At 44.3% G+C, this 23,034-nt stretch overlaps 1 protein-coding gene across 3 annotated transcripts in view; it reads right to left on the bottom strand.

Annotated features, from left to right (window-relative positions):
* SLAIN1 (SLAIN motif family member 1) overlaps positions 1-21,801 on the bottom strand; it is a 34,199-nt gene extending 12,398 nt beyond the window's left edge. Inside the window, exons 1-4 of one of the 3 annotated variants that reach the window (XM_081907320.1) lie at positions 21,279-21,801; positions 12,836-12,975; positions 3,132-3,281; positions 1,453-1,602 (exon numbers count right to left, since the gene is read on the bottom strand). In XM_081907320.1, the coding sequence (XP_081763446.1) occupies positions 1,453-1,602; positions 3,132-3,281; positions 12,836-12,975; positions 21,279-21,724 (886 nt within the window). In that variant the 5' untranslated portion in view covers positions 21,725-21,801. The remainder of the gene's footprint in view (positions 1-1,452; positions 1,603-3,131; positions 3,282-12,835; positions 12,976-21,278) is intronic. The other 2 variants (XM_081907321.1, XM_081907322.1) reach the window with 2 other exon arrangements.
* Between the last annotated feature and the right edge of the window lie 1,233 nt (positions 21,802-23,034).

Genomic DNA, 23,034 nt, shown 5'->3' with positions numbered 1-23,034 from the left:
TAGACATAGACTGATTTTCACATCCTATTCCAAAGAGGGGAATGAATATGAAGTTTTTAATGAAGGCAGAGCACTATATTTGAAGTGCATTATGAAGAGAGGCGGTCCTCAGACAGGCTGATTAAGCAAAGAACTAGCTCTGTGTGAAGATACAACGTAATTCAACATAGTCCTGTGAAATGCATTAATATGAGGGATAGACCAAAAACATTCTTCACACACCCGACATTCCTAGGCTCCCCCGCTGTGACACCCAGACTATGGAACTCCCTGCACTGAAAATCCTATATTCCAGAAGCAGGGAATCTCCAGACATCAAAGTGTTAGACTACAGCTTCTATCTTCCCTACCCATTAGCCATGCCGGCTGTTGCAGATGGTTGCAAAGAGCATACATATCTATTCTCTGCAAACAGCTCACTCAAAGCCATGTGCAAACTATGTCATAGTGAAAAGCTGCAGAAAATAAATCTAAAGAGCATCATTTGAAATTCTCCAGATGATCTGGTATTCTCGTTGTACCTTCTATCTATCTAAAGCCTGCAGGATACCTTAGTTAGTCAATAGAGGATGAGACTCTTAATCTCAAGGTTGTGAGTTTAAGCAAAAAGATTCCTGCATTGCGGGGGGTTTAACTAAATGACCCTTGTGGTTCCTCTCTACAATTCTATTAATCCAACCTCCTTGAAATCTCTCCCCCCCCTATTGCTCTGCTGCCTCCTCCTTAATGTCATTGGCTGATCTGCTGTGATGTCACAGCAAGCCTTTACAGACACGGGTATAGGTGTGATTCCTGCATTGAGGGGGCTGGGCTAGAAGACCCCTGAGGTCCCTTCCAACTCTACAGATATAGGATTGTGTGAAGGATCCCTCTGTAACCATCACCCCCTTACATGCCCTAATGTCACAGAAGACCTAGACAGCCTTGAGCAAAGTTGGTGAATTCTGAGGGGGAAACAGGAAAGCTTTGAATTCTGAGATTTTTAACAGCTTGTGCCAAATTAACCCCCTTCGTGTGTTTCCGTATGGCATGGGATTCTGAATGACAACTCCTTGACGCAGATCAGAGCCTTTCAAAGAAAATAAGATTTTCTCTTTGTGAACACAATTACCCCATAGCCCACTTAGCTCCCCCTCAAAAAAATAAATAAAAATTAGGCTCCTTTTCTTCACAATACTAAACATGATACATTACATTACTCAACTACATTTAAGACTTATTCATACTAGGAAATTTTTTTTGGAGGGGGAACATTCAAGTATAATAACTTGAAAGCCAAACCAAAACACCAACATGGTGTTGTTGTTGTTTTTAAAAATCCCATACAATAGCTTAGACATGCCTACAATCAAGTATTTTCCCTGAGGCATTAACATGCAGCTTTTAAAAGAAGTGGGGTGGGGGTGTGCGGGGGGCAGAGCAGAGGGAGAGGAAGGACAGCTAATGGCCTACTCTCTTCTTGCAGCCGAGCCATGATCTGGACGTCTGTGAGGTCTTGCAGTTTATATCCCATGGAGATGGAATCGTCTTCTAGTTCTGAGGTGCTCAGTTCACTGTCTATGGATGACTGGGGGCTGAGAGGGGAACTTCTAGAAACACAACCTGTAGAACAACAACACAGCAAACCCCTTAACTTCAAGCGACGTGCAAAAGCATCTACTTTTCAAGCAACGTTTCAAGTTTATATATTCAGCACTGCATATATAAACAGAACAGGCTTCATCAACTGGCACGATGCTACATTCCGTTATTTACTTTTACATTGTGAGGTTCTTTAAGTCTATTTAAAATGGTACTGTACTTTGGTGTTCCTGTTAGTATGGAAAAGAAGCAATTCTGCAGCATGAATCTACAGTAGAGGGAAGACTAGTGGGCTCAAGTGTACGATAACAAACATTAATAAACAAAAGTCTCAATGCAAATTCTGGTGTGTGAATTTGGAATTCCTGGAAGGAATTCACACACCAGATTATTATTTTTCCAATGCTTTTAGCCCTTATGTAGGTAAATCTGTAACGCACCCCCTAACCCGTGGATTTGCGCACCCTAACCCTAACCCCCAGATGTTGCGGCCGGTGCGGCCGGCCCCCCCTGCGCCCCCCACGCTACACCACTGAGGAATAGTAAGAATTTCCCTGTTACTTGGGAAACAACATGAAGACAAAAGTAAGAGGATGAAAGCAAATGTATCCACGAAGCAGAATTTTAAGTCTAGGTCATGGCATTGGCCCCAGTCCTGTAGGACCAAACTAGATGCAATGGGGACAACCATATAATAATAATATAATAATAATAATTTATATGAATTTAATAATAATAATGAGTTCATACTCATGTTTCCCTCATTCAGATACACCGTAAAGGAATGGGTAATTTTTTTTCTGAATGTGAAAAGCAGTGCATGCACGAAGGCAGCTAAATCCTTTCACTCTCCTTCCTTACTTCAATATTCTCCACCCCGCCCCCCGTATTTCCACCTGCCCCCCAATGTCTGCATTCAGAGCTGGGATGGGCAAAAAGCTGCTTCGAATCAAGGCAGGCTGTAGGTGGAGAGGTTGCAGAGTGCTATCCGATGTCCCAACCCATCAGTGGCATAGGCTAGCCAAGGTATTTGCAAGCCATTTTGGTTCCCCCAACAAAGAGGCACTGGGGAGGGATGTCAAAATAGCGGCTTCCTACCCACCTACCGCTGTTGCTCCATAAATCTGAGTCAAGATCAGGGGCAAGTAGGGAGGACCAACTCAAGTAATTGGAGGCCTTTCCCAGAGGCTCTTGACCAGTGTTTCCTAAACTTGGGTCTCCAGCTGTTGTGGGACTACAATCCCCATCATCCCTGACCACTGGTCCTGCTGGGGATGATGGGAGTTGTAGTCCAAAAACTGCCAGAGACCCAAGTTTGGGAAAACCTGCTCTCGACCTTCAGTGGTTGCCTCTCCATTCTTAGTATTGCCAGGAGCCCTGTTTCAAGCAGTGGAGCACAGAGAAGAAGGGCAGCAAATGTATATTCCATAGCTCCCCCTGTCATGCTTAGTTTGGCCTCTCAAAGCTACATATCTCAACACTGAACCAAAGTCAACAGGAACTGGTTAGGCCTTATTACAGTGCTATGTTAGTAAGAAAGCAAGCATTACCTGTTCTTTCAGGTGTTAATATTGCTTTATTGAAGGTTTTAGAGAAGGCAGGAGTGTTAAAGCCATTGCTATATGGAGTGAGCCTTGCAACAGGGCTATAGGGGAAAGCCAAGGAGACAGACGTAGAGAAGAGGCTCCGCCATCGACTAGCTGTTAACAGACATGGTAAAGGAAAAGATGAGGTTATATTTGGAGCAGACTCTTATCCATTAGGAAGTTAGGCATAAAAAGCTTAACAGCACAAATCTACACACATCTGCTCAGAAGCTAAGTCCTATTAAACACAACTTAGCCCCAGGTAAGTGTAGATATGATTGCAGTTTCAGCTGCAGTAGACGAGAGAGAGAAAACAGCAGGTGTTCAAAGACAAAATAAATAAAGGTTATTAAAGACAGGATGTGAATCTCCAGAAACAGATTTAGAGCGCTATGCTTCTAACTTTTCGCCTTTCCCAGTACACAGCACTATTGATTATGTCAGCTATCTCAAGGCTTAAGAGACAAGATTTCAAGTATTTCAAACACTAAAAAAATTCTAATGCAAGTTTGTATATAAAGAAAGTAAGAGGTTGTGAAAAGATTTTGATAATGGACAAAATCATGTTATTGTACATAGTAGAGCCAGAAATGGACAAAATTGGCACGCAATTAATTACAAATTGGAACTGCTCTTTTCCTTACTGAAATAGTAAATGCTACAGAACAGATGCTGAGCTCACTGTATTTGTTTCTAGAATCTTGACAAGGTATTGTTGTAGAACAGATTTTAACTCAATATTTCATTAAACTGCTTTAATATTGCATTTTAAATTGTTGTAGCCCACCCTGGCACCTTGGTTGAAAGAAGAGTAATAAATTGAATTAGTAAAGCTGGATCATTGTCTTGATTTTCTTTAAGTATATGGTGTAACAGATAATACATATGACATTTATTTGTACAAAATATTACTGGGTGTGGTTAATTGGGACATAACTGAACTGAGAGTTAAGCTACAGGGCACACAGTAAAGTACAGACTCCCTCATCAAGTGCTAAAAACAAACTTAATCCCCTTCATAAGCTTTTAAGCCATCAGACACAAATATTTCTTCCTTTTAACAACATGAAATTCCAAGTTACATAAGCATGAATATATTTAATGCATATCTGCACACTCTGAAGTAGACATCTCTCCCATATCTATCAAATATGCAACATCAGAAAGCCTCAGTAATCTCGCAGCCACATCCAGGGCGAAGCTTAAGGAATTTTTACATATACAGAAAATGATATTCAGAATAGGTTTCTTAAAAGTAGAATAAGATTTCTCTATGTATCTAAGAAAGCTACTAGTGTGGTGTAATGGGTACAGTGTCAGGCTAGGACCAGGGAGACAAGGGTTCAAGAACCAGGTATACCACTCTGGGGAGGAACAGCGAGATTAAAATGTAACAAAATAAAGGAAAGAAGAGCAGGGCAACATCTGTATTCTCTATGCCTCCAGACACTATCCTATAAGTTCAAAATGTCATACAAATCATGTCCCCCTTCGCAAGCAATCATGCTCTGCGACAGCATTACCACAACCTGCCATTAACTGAATCACAGCTGTTGTTGAGCAACAAAATATTAATATGAAATCCAAAGAGAGATGTAACATTCCAGGTGTGAGAATCCAAGTCTTACAACTTTTTTTTTAAAAAATATGTATCTTCTGTATTAGTGAACCTGATAGCACTTCTTCAAGCAAAATTTGGCAGGGCCACAGGGTTCAGATTTACAAGTAGTTGAATGTACTATTAATACCACCTATTATTAAAACAATAGGGTCAACCCCATGCATCAAATGTCAACATGCTATAAAAGACTCCTAGGACTTGCCACTGAAAGTTAAGTGATGTCCAAGAGTGTCAATCTCATATCATTTGGGTACCAATATTTTAAATGGGCATGCTTTCCTTTAAGTCCCACCTCATTCCAGGGCAGCAGACATCCCAGAATACACTGAGCATTCCCACTGTCAATACATTGCACTCAATGAACCATAGACAATGCAGATCTATGGAGTTCCTTGTTTTTTAAGCTTTGATGCGGCAATCCTGTAAATGAGACACATGATCAGTATAGCATTGGGCGCCACTTAGGTCTGCAATCTACGCATGTCAAGTCCCATCATGCTGAACAAAGCACATTAGCAATGAACAGCATCCAGCCAGGCCTGTTTTGAGGACTTGATCACAAGTTACAGAGGCCTCCTTTGCCAAAATCAAGCCCGGTCTATTAATTCATGAGCTTTAATGACTAAATGAATTTTCCATAAATGCAAAATATATTTTGGGAACAAGCAGACAGCTGCCACCTTAGAAGAAAGCTACAGTATACCTGTGATTTTAAAACCACTGGCAACATTTTGTACTTCTCATTATAAACCAGCAAAAGGAGGCAGACGTTAAAAGGCCTTTGTGATTCTCCTTTTAAACACAAGACAGTTTTGTAACAGCGTGGTCATTTGCCAGGGCCAATTAATGGTCTGCATGCTCTCACCCACAGATGCAGTCAACAACGCAAGTGTAAGCCGCATTCATTATTTTGCACAATAACTCCTGTGACAAGACTTGTCCTGAACAAAGCTACTGTTATTGCAGCTGTGACTCTTAAGAACCACATGAAGAACACAACGTTTGTCACTAAGGAAATGGATGAGAGAGGTGAAAATATATTCTACAGCCACCAGCTGTTCTTCAGAGAGGGGCAAGACCCATCCTTCCGTGGCACAGAAAGTGGGGAAAGAGTGCTCACCTCTTCTCATCCTTATAAATGCAACTGGAATAATTTGGCGGACTGTCAGCTCAGAAACACAGAGGCACACACATGCCAGATCACTAGCTTTACATGATAAGAGGTTTGCAGCCCCAAACAATTAGATTGGCCCATGTACTAGATATCTATGCCGAAAGGTGCCAACCTCTCTGCTTTGATAACAAGGATCCCTCTGTTCACCAATGCTACTCAAGTTCTTAGAAACTTCCCTGGGGATTGTTATATGGTGCAGTTAATCACCGCCAGATCCTGCATGTGTTTTGCAGGCCTCAAGACATGCCCACTGCCCCATACGTCAGTGGAGGCACCTGTCTCAGACTCAGTTCAGCACGTAACCCCAACTTTAACCACCTAAGAATCCTGGGCACTGCAGTTTGCGAAGGGTGCTGTGAGCTTTCTGAGAGACTCCTATTCCCCTCACAGAACTACAATTCCCAGAGTACCCTGGGGAAGAGGGATTAACTGTTAAACCACTCTGCAAATTGTAGCTCTGAGAGTGGAATAGTGGGCCACATAGCAATTCTCAGCACCCTTATAGTTATAACTACAGTTCCCAAGATTCTTTGGGGGAAGACAAGATTGTTTAAATGTGCAAATGGAGCCTGGAAATGAAGTGGCCTGAAATGCTACACAAGGGCAGGTTTTTTCTCCTGCCGAAATTCCTGGGCCGAAATTCCAACAGCTGCCCAGATCATATGAAGTCGTGGAGCATGGACCTCCCAGAAATCCCGAGATCTCCAGGTGCTTGTGATAGAATGGTTCTTTGCTCGCTCCACACTTTTGGGCAGGGCCTGATTGGCTAAAGAGGTGTGGCAGACAAGGTGAACCAGCTATGTGCTTTATACCTGATTGATCAATGGGTTGCCCAGAACAGCTATTGGTGAAATGATGGACATTCACAAGTGTTTTTTTCCCATGGAAACACTGAGTTGCTGAGATGCAGATGTCCCATTTGTGGGGTGCAGAGAAAATAACAAGGTGTGAAACTGTAAGCACTGAGTAATAAAGGTTGTGCTCTGGACTACGTTGCACTGTTGACTTTTTTCCAGGTAAAGATAGTGAAACTATCACTTCAGTTCCTCTGCATCACTTCCTTTTTTGCAAGCTAGTCTAGGAGCAAGGCAGGCTGCCCATGGATTTCACAAGGAGATGGGCAGGGAAATGAGGTTGTGTCCAGGAAGACTTAAGGCAGGAGGGACAGGCACACAGACACGGGAGAGAGTTCAATATGGAGCTGCTTCATCCTCCCATTTTTGTAGCCACACACAATAATGATCCTGCCATCATGATTTCAGAGTTTGGAAGTATACACAGGCCTCACTATGCGTTTCCAGGAAAACTTCCGTAAGGTTCGCATATCAAGGTGATGATTGCTATGATTTCCTGTAGGAACATATTTAATCCATCCTTTCTCCTTCCATGCTTTCTGGCTCAAACAGCTAAAGCCAATCACCAAACAAAGGAAAAATGGATTTGTCCAATCTCTCTCCCTCCCTCTATGGTTTTTGCCCTAAATAAACAGCCAGAGCTTGCCTGTTTGAATCATCCATTTGTGTAGCAAGGTTTGGTAAACCCAGCCAGATGGGTATAAATAATAAATTATTATCATTTGTGTTTGGATAACTGAGATTTCAGATAATGAGAGTTCCGATACTGGGACTTGTATGGGAAGCCACTGTTTGCAAACAGTATTTTGTACTAACTTCAAACCATGGTTTCACATCCTGGTTTTTAGGCCTCAAACAAACCATGGTTTGTAGGCAAGCTTGGGTTCAATCATGGGTTAGCTAAGCTAGGGATGAAGAACATGTAGCTGTCCAAATGTTGTTGGATTCCAAAGAGGGGTAATGGGACTTGGAGATCAACAACCCCTGCAAGACCACAAGTTCCTCAGTCCAAAACAAAAAAACCCATGCTTTCAAGTGACATTTTAACTGGGTCACAGTACGCCACAACCAGGGGTTTTAGACTACTTGCCATGGTTTTACGCCAAAGTGTGTTCTGCACTTATAAGGAAGATGCCCATTATCTAAACCCGGCTTCCTCAAACTCGGCCCTCCAGATGTTCTGACACTACAATTCCCATCACCCCTGACCACTGGTCCTGCTAGCTAGGGATCATGGGAGTTGTACGCCGAAAAGCATCTGGAGGGCCGAGTTTGAGGAAGCCTGATCTAAACCTTTCAGAATATGAACCATTTCTTCCTTGCAAGAACAAAATATAAGGGTTAAAGGCAAAACCATATTTCCACAATGTGTCATCCCCCCCCACACACATATACAGCAAAAGCGCAAATGCAGAAACAACAATTCCCCTCCAAGAGTAAGCACTGTTCAAGATGCACAGAAAACCCTGCTGCACCAACTTCTACCAAGTCAACATTTGATGAGAAGTGATGGTGCAGCTCAAGCGTGGAGGCTTAAAAAATGAAAATATAACTTACAGAGGCACTCGGGCCAGACAGAAACAAGAGAAAACAGATCAAGAGCCTTTCCTACTGTGTCTGGTATGATCTAGCTCTCATAGAAGAGTCGTTTCTCAAAGGAAGCACAAGTCACATGATTCCCTAAAGCACGTATGCATGTCACATAAGAACGTAAGGAGAGTATCAGGCCAATGGCCCATATAGTCCAACGTCCTGTTTTCATGGTGGCCAAACAGATGCCTATGGGACGCCTGCAAGCAGGGCGCAAGCACAAAAGCACCCACAGTCTCCAACAACTGTATGCTCTTTCTGTATGTGTGTATGTGCTATACTTTCCTTTAAAAAAGAACGAATTATGGGTTCTTGTTTGAAAATGGAAACCTATATAAGGATATTTTATTTTCCTTCCACTTGTCCTAGAATTTCAAATCCCTCTGAGTTGCTCAAATTGTTAGGCAATTGGGCAATTTTTTTTTTTTATACCCCTTCACTGATCAACTAAATTATATATATATTTCTTGTGAACTGCCCTGAGATCTTTTGATGAAGGGTGGTATATAAATCATCAGCACAAGCATTACTGCCTCCGAATGTGGAGGAAGAGCATGGCCTTCATGGCAAGTCGTGACCGATAGCATCATCCTCCATGACCAAATCCTCTTTTAAAGTCTTCCCAGTTGGTTGCCATTGCTGCTTCCTGCAGAAGTGAGTTCCCTAGTTTAACTAGGTGTGACATAGTGATTTATTTTACCTGTTCTGAATCTTCCAACATTCAGCTTCACAGAATGTTCACAAGCTCTAGTGTTCCAAGAGAGATCCCCTCCCATCCACTTTCTCCATTCAGTCAATCACGATATTTGGATGAACTGTGTCTGGACCTCCTCTGAACAAGAGTCCAGATGGTGGGACGACAAAGGACAGGGCAATAACTTCACACAAATAAGCAACCTCACAACAGCTGGAATTTACTATATGTCAGACCCATCCTACTATGATTAGGGGCCAGCAATCTGGCCTCCACAGAAGGACTACTCTTTTCTTCTGTTGCCAGTCCAGCAGATGGAAAAGGTGTGCGGAAAGCACAATCTGGGGAACATGACTTGCAGAATTTATTCCACCTCCCCCTCCTGATAAAATTAGCACTGACTTGTCAAGGGCAAGTTAGTCCCTAGGGCTGTTTCTTACTGGCACTTTCCTGGGTGCATCTTTTGAATGAGGAAGCAGAAGAGAAACAGCAAGCCATACCCAAGAGCAATTAGAGACAGTGATATATAGAAAGAGACTGTAAATGCGTGTGAAGCAGCTGAAATATGGATTTGTGCTGATGGCTTGTTGTTGTTGCTAGCGAGACAGCTGATGAAACCACTGCCATGGTTATGAAACCTCTGCACAAAAACTCAGTGAAACACAGTAAGAATGTGAATCACAGATTTGAGAAGTTGGAACGGACCCCTAGTCCAACCCTGCTATGCAGGAATAATGAAATAAACTTTCAATCAGTAAAAATAAGTCACAGAATAGGAATGGAAACATGTCCTTATAATCGTAAGAACATTAGACTACTGCCTCACCTACAGGTCCGCCTATTTGTCTGTCTTGACCCACTACTGTCCACTCAGCTAAGAAAAAATCCTTCAGGATGTCCAGAAGTCTCTTCCATCATCTACTACCTGCTCATTATGTGGAGACACCAGATATTGAACTCGGAACCTTGCATGTGTTCTACCACTGAGCTACAGCACCTCCATTTGTTTCTGCACTGCGTTTGGTTCTCCAAGAACTGTAGTTTCAGACAGAAGGTGCAGAAAGAAGAGTCTAGGTAGGCTGATGCAAACCATCAACTAACGACGACCGAGAGGACTTCCAAATATGCCCGGTAAGTTCCTTCATGATACTTTCCTTCACCAACTTTTGCTGTTTGCTTAGTGTGGCCAAAAATGCCCGCGTTATGTAACCTCATAGCTGCCTTTTCCAAAGAACATTTTTGTCAGAGGAACCAAATGCAGCAGAGACCTGCAGCCAAATGTCTTGGTGATTATTTCAAATCAATATGTTGAAATGCCGTACCTCCAGAGCTTGCATGACTCTTCAATCTTCCCCCCACCCCCAGACAGTACATGGTGTTTCTTCTCACTAGCTTGCCATTCTGCTTCTCAGTTATCTACTTCCTATAGGCCTTTATTTCTCAGTACTGTACTGCTCAATCTGTTCTGCTGCAGCTGCCCTGGAGGTCCTTATTCCTGAAACTTCCAACTCTGGGACCCTCTCCCCACTTGTACCCTTCTGCACATAGCAGTCAACCTTTCCCAGGGCTAGACCCCCGTGTGAGGTTTTAAACCTACACACTATAGCGTACCTCAAAGCAGACACATACTGTCAGCTCACTCACTGCTTAGAAAGAAAGGGTGGCTGGCAGGTACCAGACAAGATATTGTCTTGCTACGGATAGATACACAAAGGACAGGGTGCGCTTTCAAAGGACATGGAGCTGCGACCCAAGAGATCCTGAAATGGCTCAACAATTGCCATGTGCGACAGATATCACAGGGAAAACGACACTCTCACAAACACTGTAGTGGTACATGCTTGTTGCTTATAGCTACCTCCAGACTGTCAGTATTTTTGCAAGAGGGATTCAATCAACATAACAGAAATGTAGGTTTGTGCAATGAAAGCAACAGGCATTCCTTTTTATTCATTATCATTTGTGCTCATGATGGTGTTGGAGCTGTGCTGTGCAATCCTGCTTTCGATTCTGTTCCATGCCTGCTGCAGGTTTGGGGCAGACGTACGGCTTTGTTTCCAAATTGGGGCACATCCTGTCGATTCCTGTTAAAATTCTGTACTGTTTCAGACCATAAATGTCCAGGATGGGGCCGGGGTGTATGCATTGTTCTCCTTTCATTGCACATTATAGCAAAACAGTGCCCCACCAGAGGCATTAGGGAAGCACTGTAGAACAACTAAGAGAATGCAGTATAAAACCACTACGAATGCAGTATTATTTTATGAATGACACACTGCAGAATATATTGGCAAAAAAAGAAAGAAAAGAAAAGTCACCAGTCTGAAGGAGCCCAGACTCCTCCATGTGCTCAGTTCATTGGACCATTGCAGAATAAAATTAAGATACTATCATGCTCTCACACACAAAGCCACGTATTTGGCAAGTTTCATGCCAGAATATACTTTCAGTAACAAAAGCAAGCACTTGAATGGAGCATTTCCCCCTTTCTTAAAAACAAGTTCTCCAGAGATTAACATGTCCTCATCCCTCATTTGCTTCTGAAACCTCAGCATCCTGAGGCCAAAGTAAAACATAGACTGTGGAAATAAACATGACAGGGGAAACAGAAACTCGTAAGTGTTATTAACGCATATAATAGGTTTGGAACAGTTCTTTCAGATGCTGCAGAAAAACAAAGGAAACGCTAAACGAGAGATCAACTTTCACAGGGAATTTTGAAAGTGAACTGATCTCCAATTCATTGTAAAGATTCTTTCTGTCGGGAAATCTGGCCAGTTTTACTTAATGAACTCTTGTTTTATGAAGAGTTATGGCTATAAATTTGTTTAGCTCTTTTAGTGTTGCATGTGACTACAGTTGCAATCCTGTGTACACTTACCTGTGAATAAGTCTTACTTAACTCAGTGAGGCTTACTTCTGAGCAGATATGTATAGGCTGTAAAGAATAGGGTTTTGCAGTTTTCATTTTTAAAACAACCACCACCACCACAAAACTAATAATAAACCCACTGACATTTTCGGTACCAGCATTTCCTCATGATGGTGACACATGATCACACACAAAGACACACACATACTAGGGATATTCTGATATGCCAGCATGTGTATTTATTTTTATTAAAATTATCTATATTCTACTTTTTAGGGTAATTTACCACCCGCACCAAAGAAACCCTTTATTTAAAAAACAAATACCAATTCAATAAGGGGAATCAGATTAAAACATACACAAAGTCAGCAGTAAAAAAAAAATCAATACAATGTTGTAGCTTTGTCAGTGCAGATATGATAAACCCACCTTCTCCCTAATTTACTTTCAGTGAGGCAGGGGTGTCTGGGTGGTGGGCAGCTGGTATCTGAACCCAGACACTCATGTACAAGCTCATTGAGGGTATAAGAACAGAGGTGTACATGCAAATGTACATCACACTGAAAGCAAAGAAGCACATCCTTATTTAGATGTGAATCTGATTTTAGGACATAAATCCTCAAACAAAGAAATCTGGGACACTGCAGAGCTCCCATAAATATTTGAGACTGTGGGGCAGAAAGCCCTGAAGAAAAACAGCACTTGGTTTCAAACATCCCTACTTCAGCAGTTTTCAATGTGTAGGCCACAGAAATACAGAACACCTTGAACACAGACAACTCAACTGGACTAGCCTAAAACCAGTAGGAACAGATTCTCTGAGAAAGCAATGGAAACACAATGAATAAAAAACCCAAAGCTACCTTGTTCCAACCTGAAGCAGAGAGAGCGTTTTGCAGCTTCCATCTCAGGGCTTGGATTATCTAGAACATGGCGACACCACTGCAAAGGGGTCAGTGATTTTTCTTGGGGTACGATGCTCTTTGTTGGTGCAACATACAACCTAAATAGAATCAAAGAAAAGCTTTAGCACAACACATAAATTTGATGCTTCTAACGGAAGATGTACAGAACTACAAAAGCAGAGACGGTGGCATATCTCAAATTGAGATTAATAATAAATAATAATAATAATAAAATGTATTCTCATTCTAATTGGTTTATAATTACTATGTTTGGAGTGCACAGCCTTGAAGGCAAGCCTCAAACAGGTCCGGAACTGTATCTAAAATAAATAGCTTTCAGAACAAACTACAGTCCTATTTAGTGGTCACATACATAAAGTTAAACAACCCTTCCCCAACATGGTACCTTCCAGATGTTGTTAGAATTCCCATCATCTCCAACCATTGGCCATGCTGTCTGAGGCTGTCTGAGAGTGGAGTACAATGTCATCTAGAGGGCACCAGGGTTGGGAAGGAAGGTTGAGCCACAGTGAAATCCAGTTTTCGGCTAAGCACATAAAACATGTTGGTATGAACTCTCAGATTATAGCTCGTCTAGTCATATTCTTCTGAGTGAAGAGTTCCTTGTTAAGGATTTCAACATAGGTAAGCAGACAGAAGCTTTTTAATACCTTGGGTGCCATCCAGAGAAAGTTAAGCACTCTTAACTCAGACAAAAACAAGTTAAGCACTCATCAAGAGTCTTTGTACAGATTACCACATGGCCATAAGCCCAGGTTCATGTCCAAGAATATACTAGACAGGGAGCTGCAGCCAATCTTAACTCAGAGAGGTTAAAGAATCACATGGCTAGAAGGGAAAGGTCATCTAATTTAACCCCCATGCAGGGAATTCCACTTCTACAGCACCCCTGTCAGAGGCCAAGGCCTCTACTTCAAAAACCTCTAATGTGTAAGAGTCTACCATCTTCTGAAGACAGTCTGTTCCATGTTGAACAACTTGTAGCCCAGGAAGTTTCTGCTAACATTTGGTGGAAATCCTCTTTCCTTGTAAATTGGACCTGTTGGTTTGGGTCCTACTTTCTGAAGCAACACACACACACACACACACACACACACTCCATCCATGTGAAAGCCCATCAAATATCACATCACCCCTCAATTGAATCGTGATTTTGCCACCCTAGATTAAAGTCAACTTCATCCTGCCATCTTTTTGTAGGGTGGTTTTGGGATAGGTGGGTGGGTTCAGAGGAAGATTCCCCTCTTCCATGAACCATACAACTGGGTGTTACAAACAATGAAGGAAAGGGCTTCAGTTAAGAAAACTAACGCTTTAAGAATGAAGGTAAAAAGTGGCCCTCCAGGAATCTCTGTCCTAACTCCTGCCTGGCGCTGTTTTGCACACTCCTTGAGCGTTTTTGCCAGGCTAGAACGCACGTTGGAACTCCACTGGCAGCTGTCATAAGGATATTTGGAATGAGGCATCAGTAATATGTGGATGACACCCAGCTGTCTCTCCAATCCATTGGAATAAGGAGAGGAGGTTGAAGTGCTAGACTGCTCCTTACAGGCAGTAATGGGCCGGGTACAGGCCAATGAACTGAAGGGGAATCTTGAAGAGGCAGAGGGGTTCTGCGTTCCAAGTTCTTGAGTCCAGGAGGAAGATGGCTTCTCCTGGGCAGGTTACACTCCCCTGGATGGAGCAGGTTCATAGCTTGGGGTGCTTCTGGATCCAACCTGTTGCTGGAGACTGGGCAGGCTCAGTGGCTAAGCACACCTGTTTCCATCTCCAGCTGGTTTGCCAGCTACAGAGATTGTCACTGTTCTCCATGCTCTGATAATCTACAGACTGGACTATTACAATGCAATTGGACCTCCAAGGACGTACTCTACAGGGAGCTGACTTCAGGAACCAGGTTCATTGGCAGACCAACTGTGTTGCAACATTAATATTGCAATGTGGGAATCCTTTGCAGATGACTGTAGTGCCTGGAGACAACCAGTTAGGTTGTGTATCTGTGAGCAGAGGAGGAATGACTGTTGGGAGGAGCACAGCAAGAATAAATGTCATGGTACATCTGTAGCAGCAAAACTAGACATCTTCATTTGCCCCAGATGCAACAAAACATGTCTCTCCCATAGCAGTCTTTACAGCCACAGCTGGTGCTGAAACTCAACAATGGTTTGACTTCACCCCTGAAGCCACACTCTTCCGCTGTCTCCTGAGGCAAACGGATGTCAACCATTAACCCCAAGGTTCATTCCCCCATGGCTATCCCTCCACTCCCCACAGACACTGCCCACCCCCCACAGCAATTTGAAAGGCCAAATGTTAAACAGAAAAAGTGATGCAAAACTAACCATATTATCTATTTTACATAAATCATTTTTAAGAAATCAACCACATACACAGCTTGGCTTTTCTTTTTTAAGATGAATGCACAAAGCCCAAAGAAATCAGAAATAATTGTTGTTTAGTCGTGTCCGACTCTTCGTGACCCCATGGACCAGAATACGCCAGGCACTCCTGTCTTCCACTGCCTCCCACAGTTTCGTCAAACTCATGCTGGTAGCTTCGACAAACTGTCCAACCATATCATCCTCTGTCGTCCCCTTCTCCCCAGACAAATGCCCCACATTGAGAAGGTTATTATGTGGGAGGGAAAGGAAGGGGCAGGCTACCTTGGGAGATTAATAGTAAACTTCAGCTGCAGCCACAGGATGGAAGTCCATAGGTTTTGAATGTCTGATGTTCTATTGTGTTTCTATATTTTGCTGGAAGCTGCCCTGAGTGTCTAGGGCAACCCAGTCAGATGGGTGGCTAATAATAATAATAATAATAATAATAATAATAATAATAATAATAATAATGGCTTGCACCAACTTAGCATCCACTAGGCTCAGATCAGTAAGGTGGGTCCTGGGCTGAGCCAGAATGGGAGAGCATATCTCCAGCAAAGCCAAGGATGTGGGAGTTAAGCTGGCCTGGCTGTGCCAGGAACCTTCTGGCTTAGCTGGAGATCCACTGGATCCTAATCCACTCACCCCAGCAGAGCTTGCTACAGAATTGCTCTCTAAACAATGCAGCCTTTGATTTATCTCAGAAAAAAAACCTGATCTATTCTACTGCAAGCCTCGCTGAAATCTACAGGCCAGTTGCCAGTACAGTCTAGAGTCCTTTGTAGACATCTCTGTGCTTCAGTCTTCAAACGAAGAAATACAGATATGTTTTCTGGACAAACAGTTAGCGATATGCAACTGCCAACAAGTCTTCAAGATCAAAGTTTTAATGCCAAGAGCTAAAGGCAGAACCCGACCGGAATTCGGAATAGCAGCCCTTGGAGACTATTTTTAAGCAAAACAGGAGTTTCACAGTATGAGCCTATGCATGATTACTGAGAAGCAAGTCTCACTTAGTTCAATAGGACTTATTACCTAGCCAAGGTCTAGCCTAGCAATATAGCAAAGACAGCTCTCCTGTGGCAGAGAATCCTCCTTATTCAACACTTTCTCAAGTCTAGAACAATTTGCAATTAACACCTGTTCACCCTCCAGCTCCATGAGAGAGAACGGGTGATGGTTACAAGTTATTATTTGTAATAACCTTGAAATATGCCTACTATTAAGTATGAGCTGGTGTTTGCATAGTTATTTCCAGAATCTCATAAAAGTTAACCGACCTCACTGCTAATTACGTTGTAAAAAAAGGACATCTATATACCAATACTGATTTGAGTCTTTCTGTGCACATACCACTTTACTGATGCATTAGAGATACAGGCAGACTTTAGGATTAACAATACCCCTTAAGAACACATTCCACCAATACTCAATGGCATGGAGCCATCAAGGGACTGAGGTCAGAGAAAAATAGATACGCAAGTTCAGAAAGAACCAGTTCCTGATCTGGATAGATCACATCCTTGTGAACACTTAGGAGCTGGTTTTTCCCCCAGTGTCCCCAGGGGCTGAGGGGAGAGCTGTCCGTACACATCAGTAGAAAAAATTAATAGAGAACGAGTGCAGCACCTCACTGCTCTGCCATCCATGAACGAGAATGGAGAGTTGTGAATCTACAAATAGCCCACCTGAGGACTGAGCCAGGGGCTAGTCTTAATATTAAGCAGAATACGTCGGCAATCTCAATTAGCTGGCTTTGAGTGCCACAAAAGGGAAGCAAACTGGTAATTGTTTAAGTAAGTAAACAACTATTATTCCAACTTTTCTCTTGGGAAGTGGTACCTGCAGGATTTTTCTGCCTTCAGTGCCAAAACAACTCGGCTGGCCTCTGACACAATGCACTTTGTCTGGTGGAGGTGGGTCAGAGATGCCAGGAAGCCAAAGGTCCCAGGCCAGTTCTGGTCCGAGCAGAACAGTTGGAAGAGAGAGAACTGAATGCCTGTTAAGGTAAGGTTACCAGATTTTTTCCAATGAATCCGGGGACACTTTTCAACTTCAATGGATTTTGTATGGGGATTTGTAAATCCGGGGACTGTCCCTGGGAAACGGGGACGTCCAGTTATGTTAAGGTGGGGTGTGGAGGAGAGTGAGAAAGATGGAAGAAAAACCAGGAGAGGAAGTGCAAACTGAGAAAAAGTTCCCGAACAGAAGCACTCCACAAGGCAACGTCTTGTTGCGGGACCCCAGCTGCTGACCTTTAATTGTCACTGTACTCTTGTTTTCCTCCATATAGTAAAAGTAAAAACTGACTATATAACCACAGTTACAGCCCAATCCAGGGTATGTGTATTAATAAGGAATGCCCTTTGACATCAGCTGCTACAACCCTCACTCATCCTGGCTAGGACAAAAGGTGGAGAGGCAGTAGAAAAGACAACTTAGAGCTGGCATATCAGATCGGAATTGAGCCCCATGTCATCAACTGATGTCAGAGGGGGCAGTTCAGGATCCAGCAGATCCCAGGCTAGCTCAACCCCTTCCCATCCCACCACCAAAACACCAGGGAAGCCCACCAGCAAGAAGAATGGTATCTTTATTCTTTCTCCTCTGGAACTTGGATCATTGCCCCATTTAATTCCTGACCGGTAGCAGTTCTGCGGGGTCTTTGCCAGTTCTGTTATCTGAAATTTGTTAACTGGAATGATTGATCCCGGTGCCTTCCGCATGCAATGTGTCAGCCACCTGAAAGTCATCTCTGGAAAATCACCAGGGGGTGAGGAAGAACCACCAATTACCTTCAAATTTCAAAATATTTGCTGCCTGCTCGCCAGGGGTGATTATTACTTACTGCAGGCAACCAGGGGCACAGCCCCACATGCCTATTTACAAAGAGTAAACTATGATTACTTGGTGGTGAGAAAAATACACTCTGTATATGTTCAGATGTGCTTCACATTTTCCATGACTGAGCCTTGATTTTTATTTTTATGTGCATCTGAGCTCTCCCTAGTTACCACTAACTCAAGTCCATTTGCAGGTCAGTTACCGCTGTGGGTTAAAGCCTCAGCGCCTAGGACTTGCTGATCGAAAGGTCGGCGGTTCGAATCCCTGCTGCGGGGTGCGCTCCCGCTGCTCGGTCCCAGCGCCTGCCAACCTAGCAGTTCGAAAGCACCTCCGGGTGCAAGTAGATAAATAGGGACCGCTTACCAGCGGGAAGGTAGCCAGATGCAGCTTTGTCACACTGGCCATGTGACCCGGAAGTGTCTCCGGACAGCGCTGGCCCCTGGTCTCTTAAGTGAGATGGGCGCACAACCCCAGAGTCTGTCAAGACTGGCCCGTACGGGCAGGGGTACCTTTACCTTTACCTTTTTTTACCTTAGAAATGCAGCCTTAAATCAAGGCACTTTGCAGCACGGAAAGCACACACCCCATTGAATTTTGGGGAATGCTCCTTTCTGTCTTCATATATAACTGCAACTAGTTAATTTCCACCAGTCCTATTGCCAGTTACAGTTACTCTACAAAATTGTATGTAGCCCCCTGGAATTAAAAATCATGAATGCATCTATTAACCACACTGGATGTGAGCCAGTTAGAATTAAATACATGTAAATGCCACTGATTATAATGGGGCAGAGAGAGAATGAGGCAACTGCTGCCTCATTCTCTCCTATCAAAATCAGTAGGATTTAAATGTGTTCAGCTTCATGTGGATTGACATCCATTCACAAGAGCAGATGTGTGTTTTGTGCGTGTGCAAACAGAAATCATTTGCATTGACATATATTCTATACTATATACTTTGAAAAAAATGAGGCACATCAAGCTTGGGACAATTATGAAGTATTATTCTCCGTACTTTGAAAAAGTGGTATAGAATTTAATTTAATTTTTTTTAAAAAAAGAAAAGAAAATGTAACATTAACACAATTCCTTCCTACAATGCATCAGTCTTCAACTGGTGGGTTGAAATGTGATGTACAACTATGTCACAACTAGAGTCAAGGTGACTAACATTTTGGGTTTTTTTGAATTTTTAAGAAAAGGAGCAGGAAACTGATAGGGAGAGCACAGAATGACCAGAGTAGAAGAGAAAGACAGATTACCAGAAAGGGCTATATTATACGTGAATGTATTTAAACCCTAACAGCTGCTTCTTCTAGCAGAAAAGAGGATTTGGAAGGAGGCAATTTTGAGTGAATAAGCTGTTTTGCACCTGTGATTGAGCATGCATGTTCACACTTAGCCCTTCTTCCACCTGACACTTTGTTCGCAGCTCTCCCCACCCCACTCCTGCAAGGGTTCCAGACGCATTTTTGAGAAGCAAACATGCATTACAGAACCCACTGGGGAGGCGGCATCTTGGGGTGAGGGGAAATTGTGGTGGTAGGAAACTGGCGAAGGAAGGAATACTCAAGCATTCCTCCCCCCACGCTTCCCTGGAAGAAGCAGCCATCAAGATTTGAATATACAAACATTTTTGTTTAGCATATAGCTTGCCCCAGAGAGAAATGAGAAACAGAGATATTGAAGAATCCACAACAAGAAATAAAATGAGAGTGGATTTCTGTTGCAGACAGGAATTAAAACAAGGGTCTGAAAAGACGGAAGGTTGCTGCTACCATCTCTGCAGTATTTTTTTAACAATGGGAGGGGGCGGTTTGCAGGCTACTTCGACTGTCACACTTTACACAGTTTGCTGCAGCTGTATAAATCACTGGTGCTACCTCCATTTTCATTCTGCTTCCAGAGCTACTCGCAGCTTCGCTTCACAAAGCATCCATTCAGGAGCAAGCAGCAGCCCTCGCCGATAAGGGTTGCTGACCACAGTCCTGAAATCCCTTGTGATCTTTTCAAAGCAATGGGATCTCAAGCTTCCACAGAGGCATCAGTACTAACGAAGCGTCGTTTTCAAGGCATTCCCCATTATCTTCATTGCCATTTATGACATGCATAAAATGCTAATTCATAAGATGCATCAAATAAGCCCCACTGATTGCCTTTGGGGGTTAACTAATTGGATGCAAGCTTTGAACAAAACCACATTTTTTGCATGTCAGGTTTCCCTCCCCCTCCAAACTGGCAGAGCGGCGTTTAAATGTAGTATCTCAGCAGCACTGCTCAACAAACGCTAAGGTGCTCAACCAAGAAAAAAAGGAGAAAAGAATGAAAAACATGTTCAGTTCAAGCCACTGACTCCATTCTGACTTCCTTTTCAGACTATAAACTATTACTTGGCTGCTGCCCCCACCCGTTTTCAGCGATAATCCTGGAATTCTATATTAAATGAACATCAAAAAGGCTTGTGGTAGCCAAGAATTTTCCGTGGGTGCAATGAAAGCTTATAACCATTCTAAAATTTGCTCAGGTGTCAGAAGACCTCGGTTTGGTTTTGCTGCAACCAACGGCTTACCCCTCTGGAAATCACATTAAATGAGAACATGCCATTGCCTTTGAGTGTGATCTACTTGATCAGCTCAATGCAAGAAGACAACAACTCCATTCTTAACACCCGAGTCATTAGGCCGAAGCGTTTCTGAAGGATTCGGGGTGGGGTGGGACCCCATAAATTTAAGCATGCAGCAAGGGCAGGATATTCCTAAACAAGCAGGATCAAGGAGGCAAACCCTGGGCTTGTGGGAAGCAGAAAGCGACAATACGAGTCCCCCTTGGCGGGGGAAGGAGTTAATAATGATGACCGAGGAGACGTTAAGGGGGTGAAAAAGGCTGATTTAAATCGCTGCGAAACAGGATCAAGGGGGATTGCGGAGCTAATGCTAATAAGGCAGCCTTGAAAAGCGCCAGCTGGGGAGAGAGGAGGGGGCTTTCCTTGGAAGGGCCCCGGGCGATGAGCAGGGGAGGGAGGGGGAACCCTTTCCTTCGGTGAGGATGGAAGCAATAATATTTTTATTATTATTTATATGCCGCCCATCTGGGCTGCCCCACTCTGGCTGGGGGGGGGGGGTCTGGATCTGGAGCCTGCCTAGAAATGCACCCACCACGTCTCGTCGTCGTCGTCGTCCTCCGGATCGCAGCACTCGACCCCCTGCAGATCCAGCACCTCCACTTCATCCAGGACGGTGTCGGCTGGGGGAGAGGCTTCGGGGCCTCCGGGGCGGCAGCTTCCTCCTGCCTCTCCTCCTCCTCCGGGGGGCGACGGCTTGAAGTAGACGAAGGGCTCGGCTTGGCACAGGAGCGCGGGCACCGGGCTGGGCATGCAGGCCGTCGGGGAGGCGCTGGGGGTGGCGGCGGGGAGCAGCAGGAGCGCGCCGGCGGCGGCGCTTCCCGGCGAGGCGGGCGAGGTGGCGGCCGCCCGGCTGCGCAGCTGCTCGTTCTGCTTCTCCAGCTTGCGCACCAGCTCCTGCAGCTTCTTCACCTCCAGCTCGGCGCTGACGGCGCCCGGCTTCACCTCGGCCACCAGGGGCTTCAGCACAGCAGCCTCCATCCCTCCGCCGAGGCGGCTGCCTGCCTGCCTGCCTGCCGCCTCCGAGACGCGCCTGGCCGGAGACGCGCCTGGCGCGCAGCGGCTGCGGCGCTCGCTCGCTCGCCTCCCCGCCCTCCGCCGGGCCGAGCGAGGCGCACAATGGGAACAAAGCAGGGCGGGGAGAGGCTAATGAGCGGCGCGCGGGGCTCTGGGCCTGCGCGGAGGGAAGGGGAGCGCGCGCGCGCGCGAGGAGCTGGGAAGGGGGGCGGGGGGACGGGCAGACGCCGCCCCCGTGGAGGGAAATGGTTCCCCCCACGTCTACATTCGCTCCATTAGGAAAGGGGTCGTGGAAGTCCGGCTGAGAGGGGTGGGTGCCGAGGCACGTTCACACGTCCAGTTCTAAGAAGAGAATGGGCGGGAAGGGGCACGTGCTGAGGGCGAGTTAGTTCTAATGGCGACGTTTCCTAGCAGGGGGGACACGGCAAAGTTTGTGGGAAGAAATGCCGTTTTTTTATTTTGAGGTATTTTTTAAGGCGCCAGCTTGTTGGGGAAATATGATAGCGGTCATTTTTAAATTACATTTCTATTCCACCCAAAGCTGTGCGGGATTTAGGGCAGTGCGGGTGATTCCCTCACAGAGGGCGCTGAATTGAAGAGGTGCATAATAATAATAATAATAATAATAATAATAATAATACCTATATTTATCTGTATAAAGTTCCATTAAAAAAGCAATGCCAAAAGGAATCATTGTGAAACCAAGGGTTATAGGGCAGTATATAAATTCAGTTAATAATAATAATAATGAGGGGGGAGGACAAATTTTGTCCTCTCTCAAGGTGCCATGTTACCAAAGTCTGCCCCCACCCAAAGGAGTCCATGGTGGAAAATATATTAAGCAATAAAATAATTGAAACATCTAAGATCTTTAATACACTCATAAAATATGAGGTAGCTGACCAACACTGAATCAAACTGGATTATCTGAAAACACTTGGATATTATTAGTGATTGTTTAACCCACGCTGTACAGGAGGGTAATGGACTGTGGCTGAAATCTCAGGGAAACAAATGGGGTGGAGGTAAATTTTATGCGGTGGGGATTGCAAGCCCTGGCTAACCCTTGGCATTGTCCCTGCTTCTCAGCAGACCTGTGAGCCTCCTGAGGCAAGAAAGCTGCTCATCCGCTGAGCCACTGTTTGGAAATGGCCTTAAAGCAGGACGGGGTGTCAGTTGTGCACCTCTAGCCAAGCAGCACACCATGCTCTCTGGCAACTGAATGGAGCAGTAATTCTGGGCTCGGTGTGCATCGTGATCACCTTCCTACTACA

Source organism: Podarcis melisellensis (assembly GCF_964234715.1).
Source record: "Podarcis melisellensis genome assembly, chromosome: 4".
Classification (NCBI taxonomy): domain Eukaryota; kingdom Metazoa; phylum Chordata; class Lepidosauria; order Squamata; family Lacertidae; genus Podarcis; species Podarcis melisellensis.
This window is presented reverse-complemented; position numbering and strand designations above follow the sequence as displayed.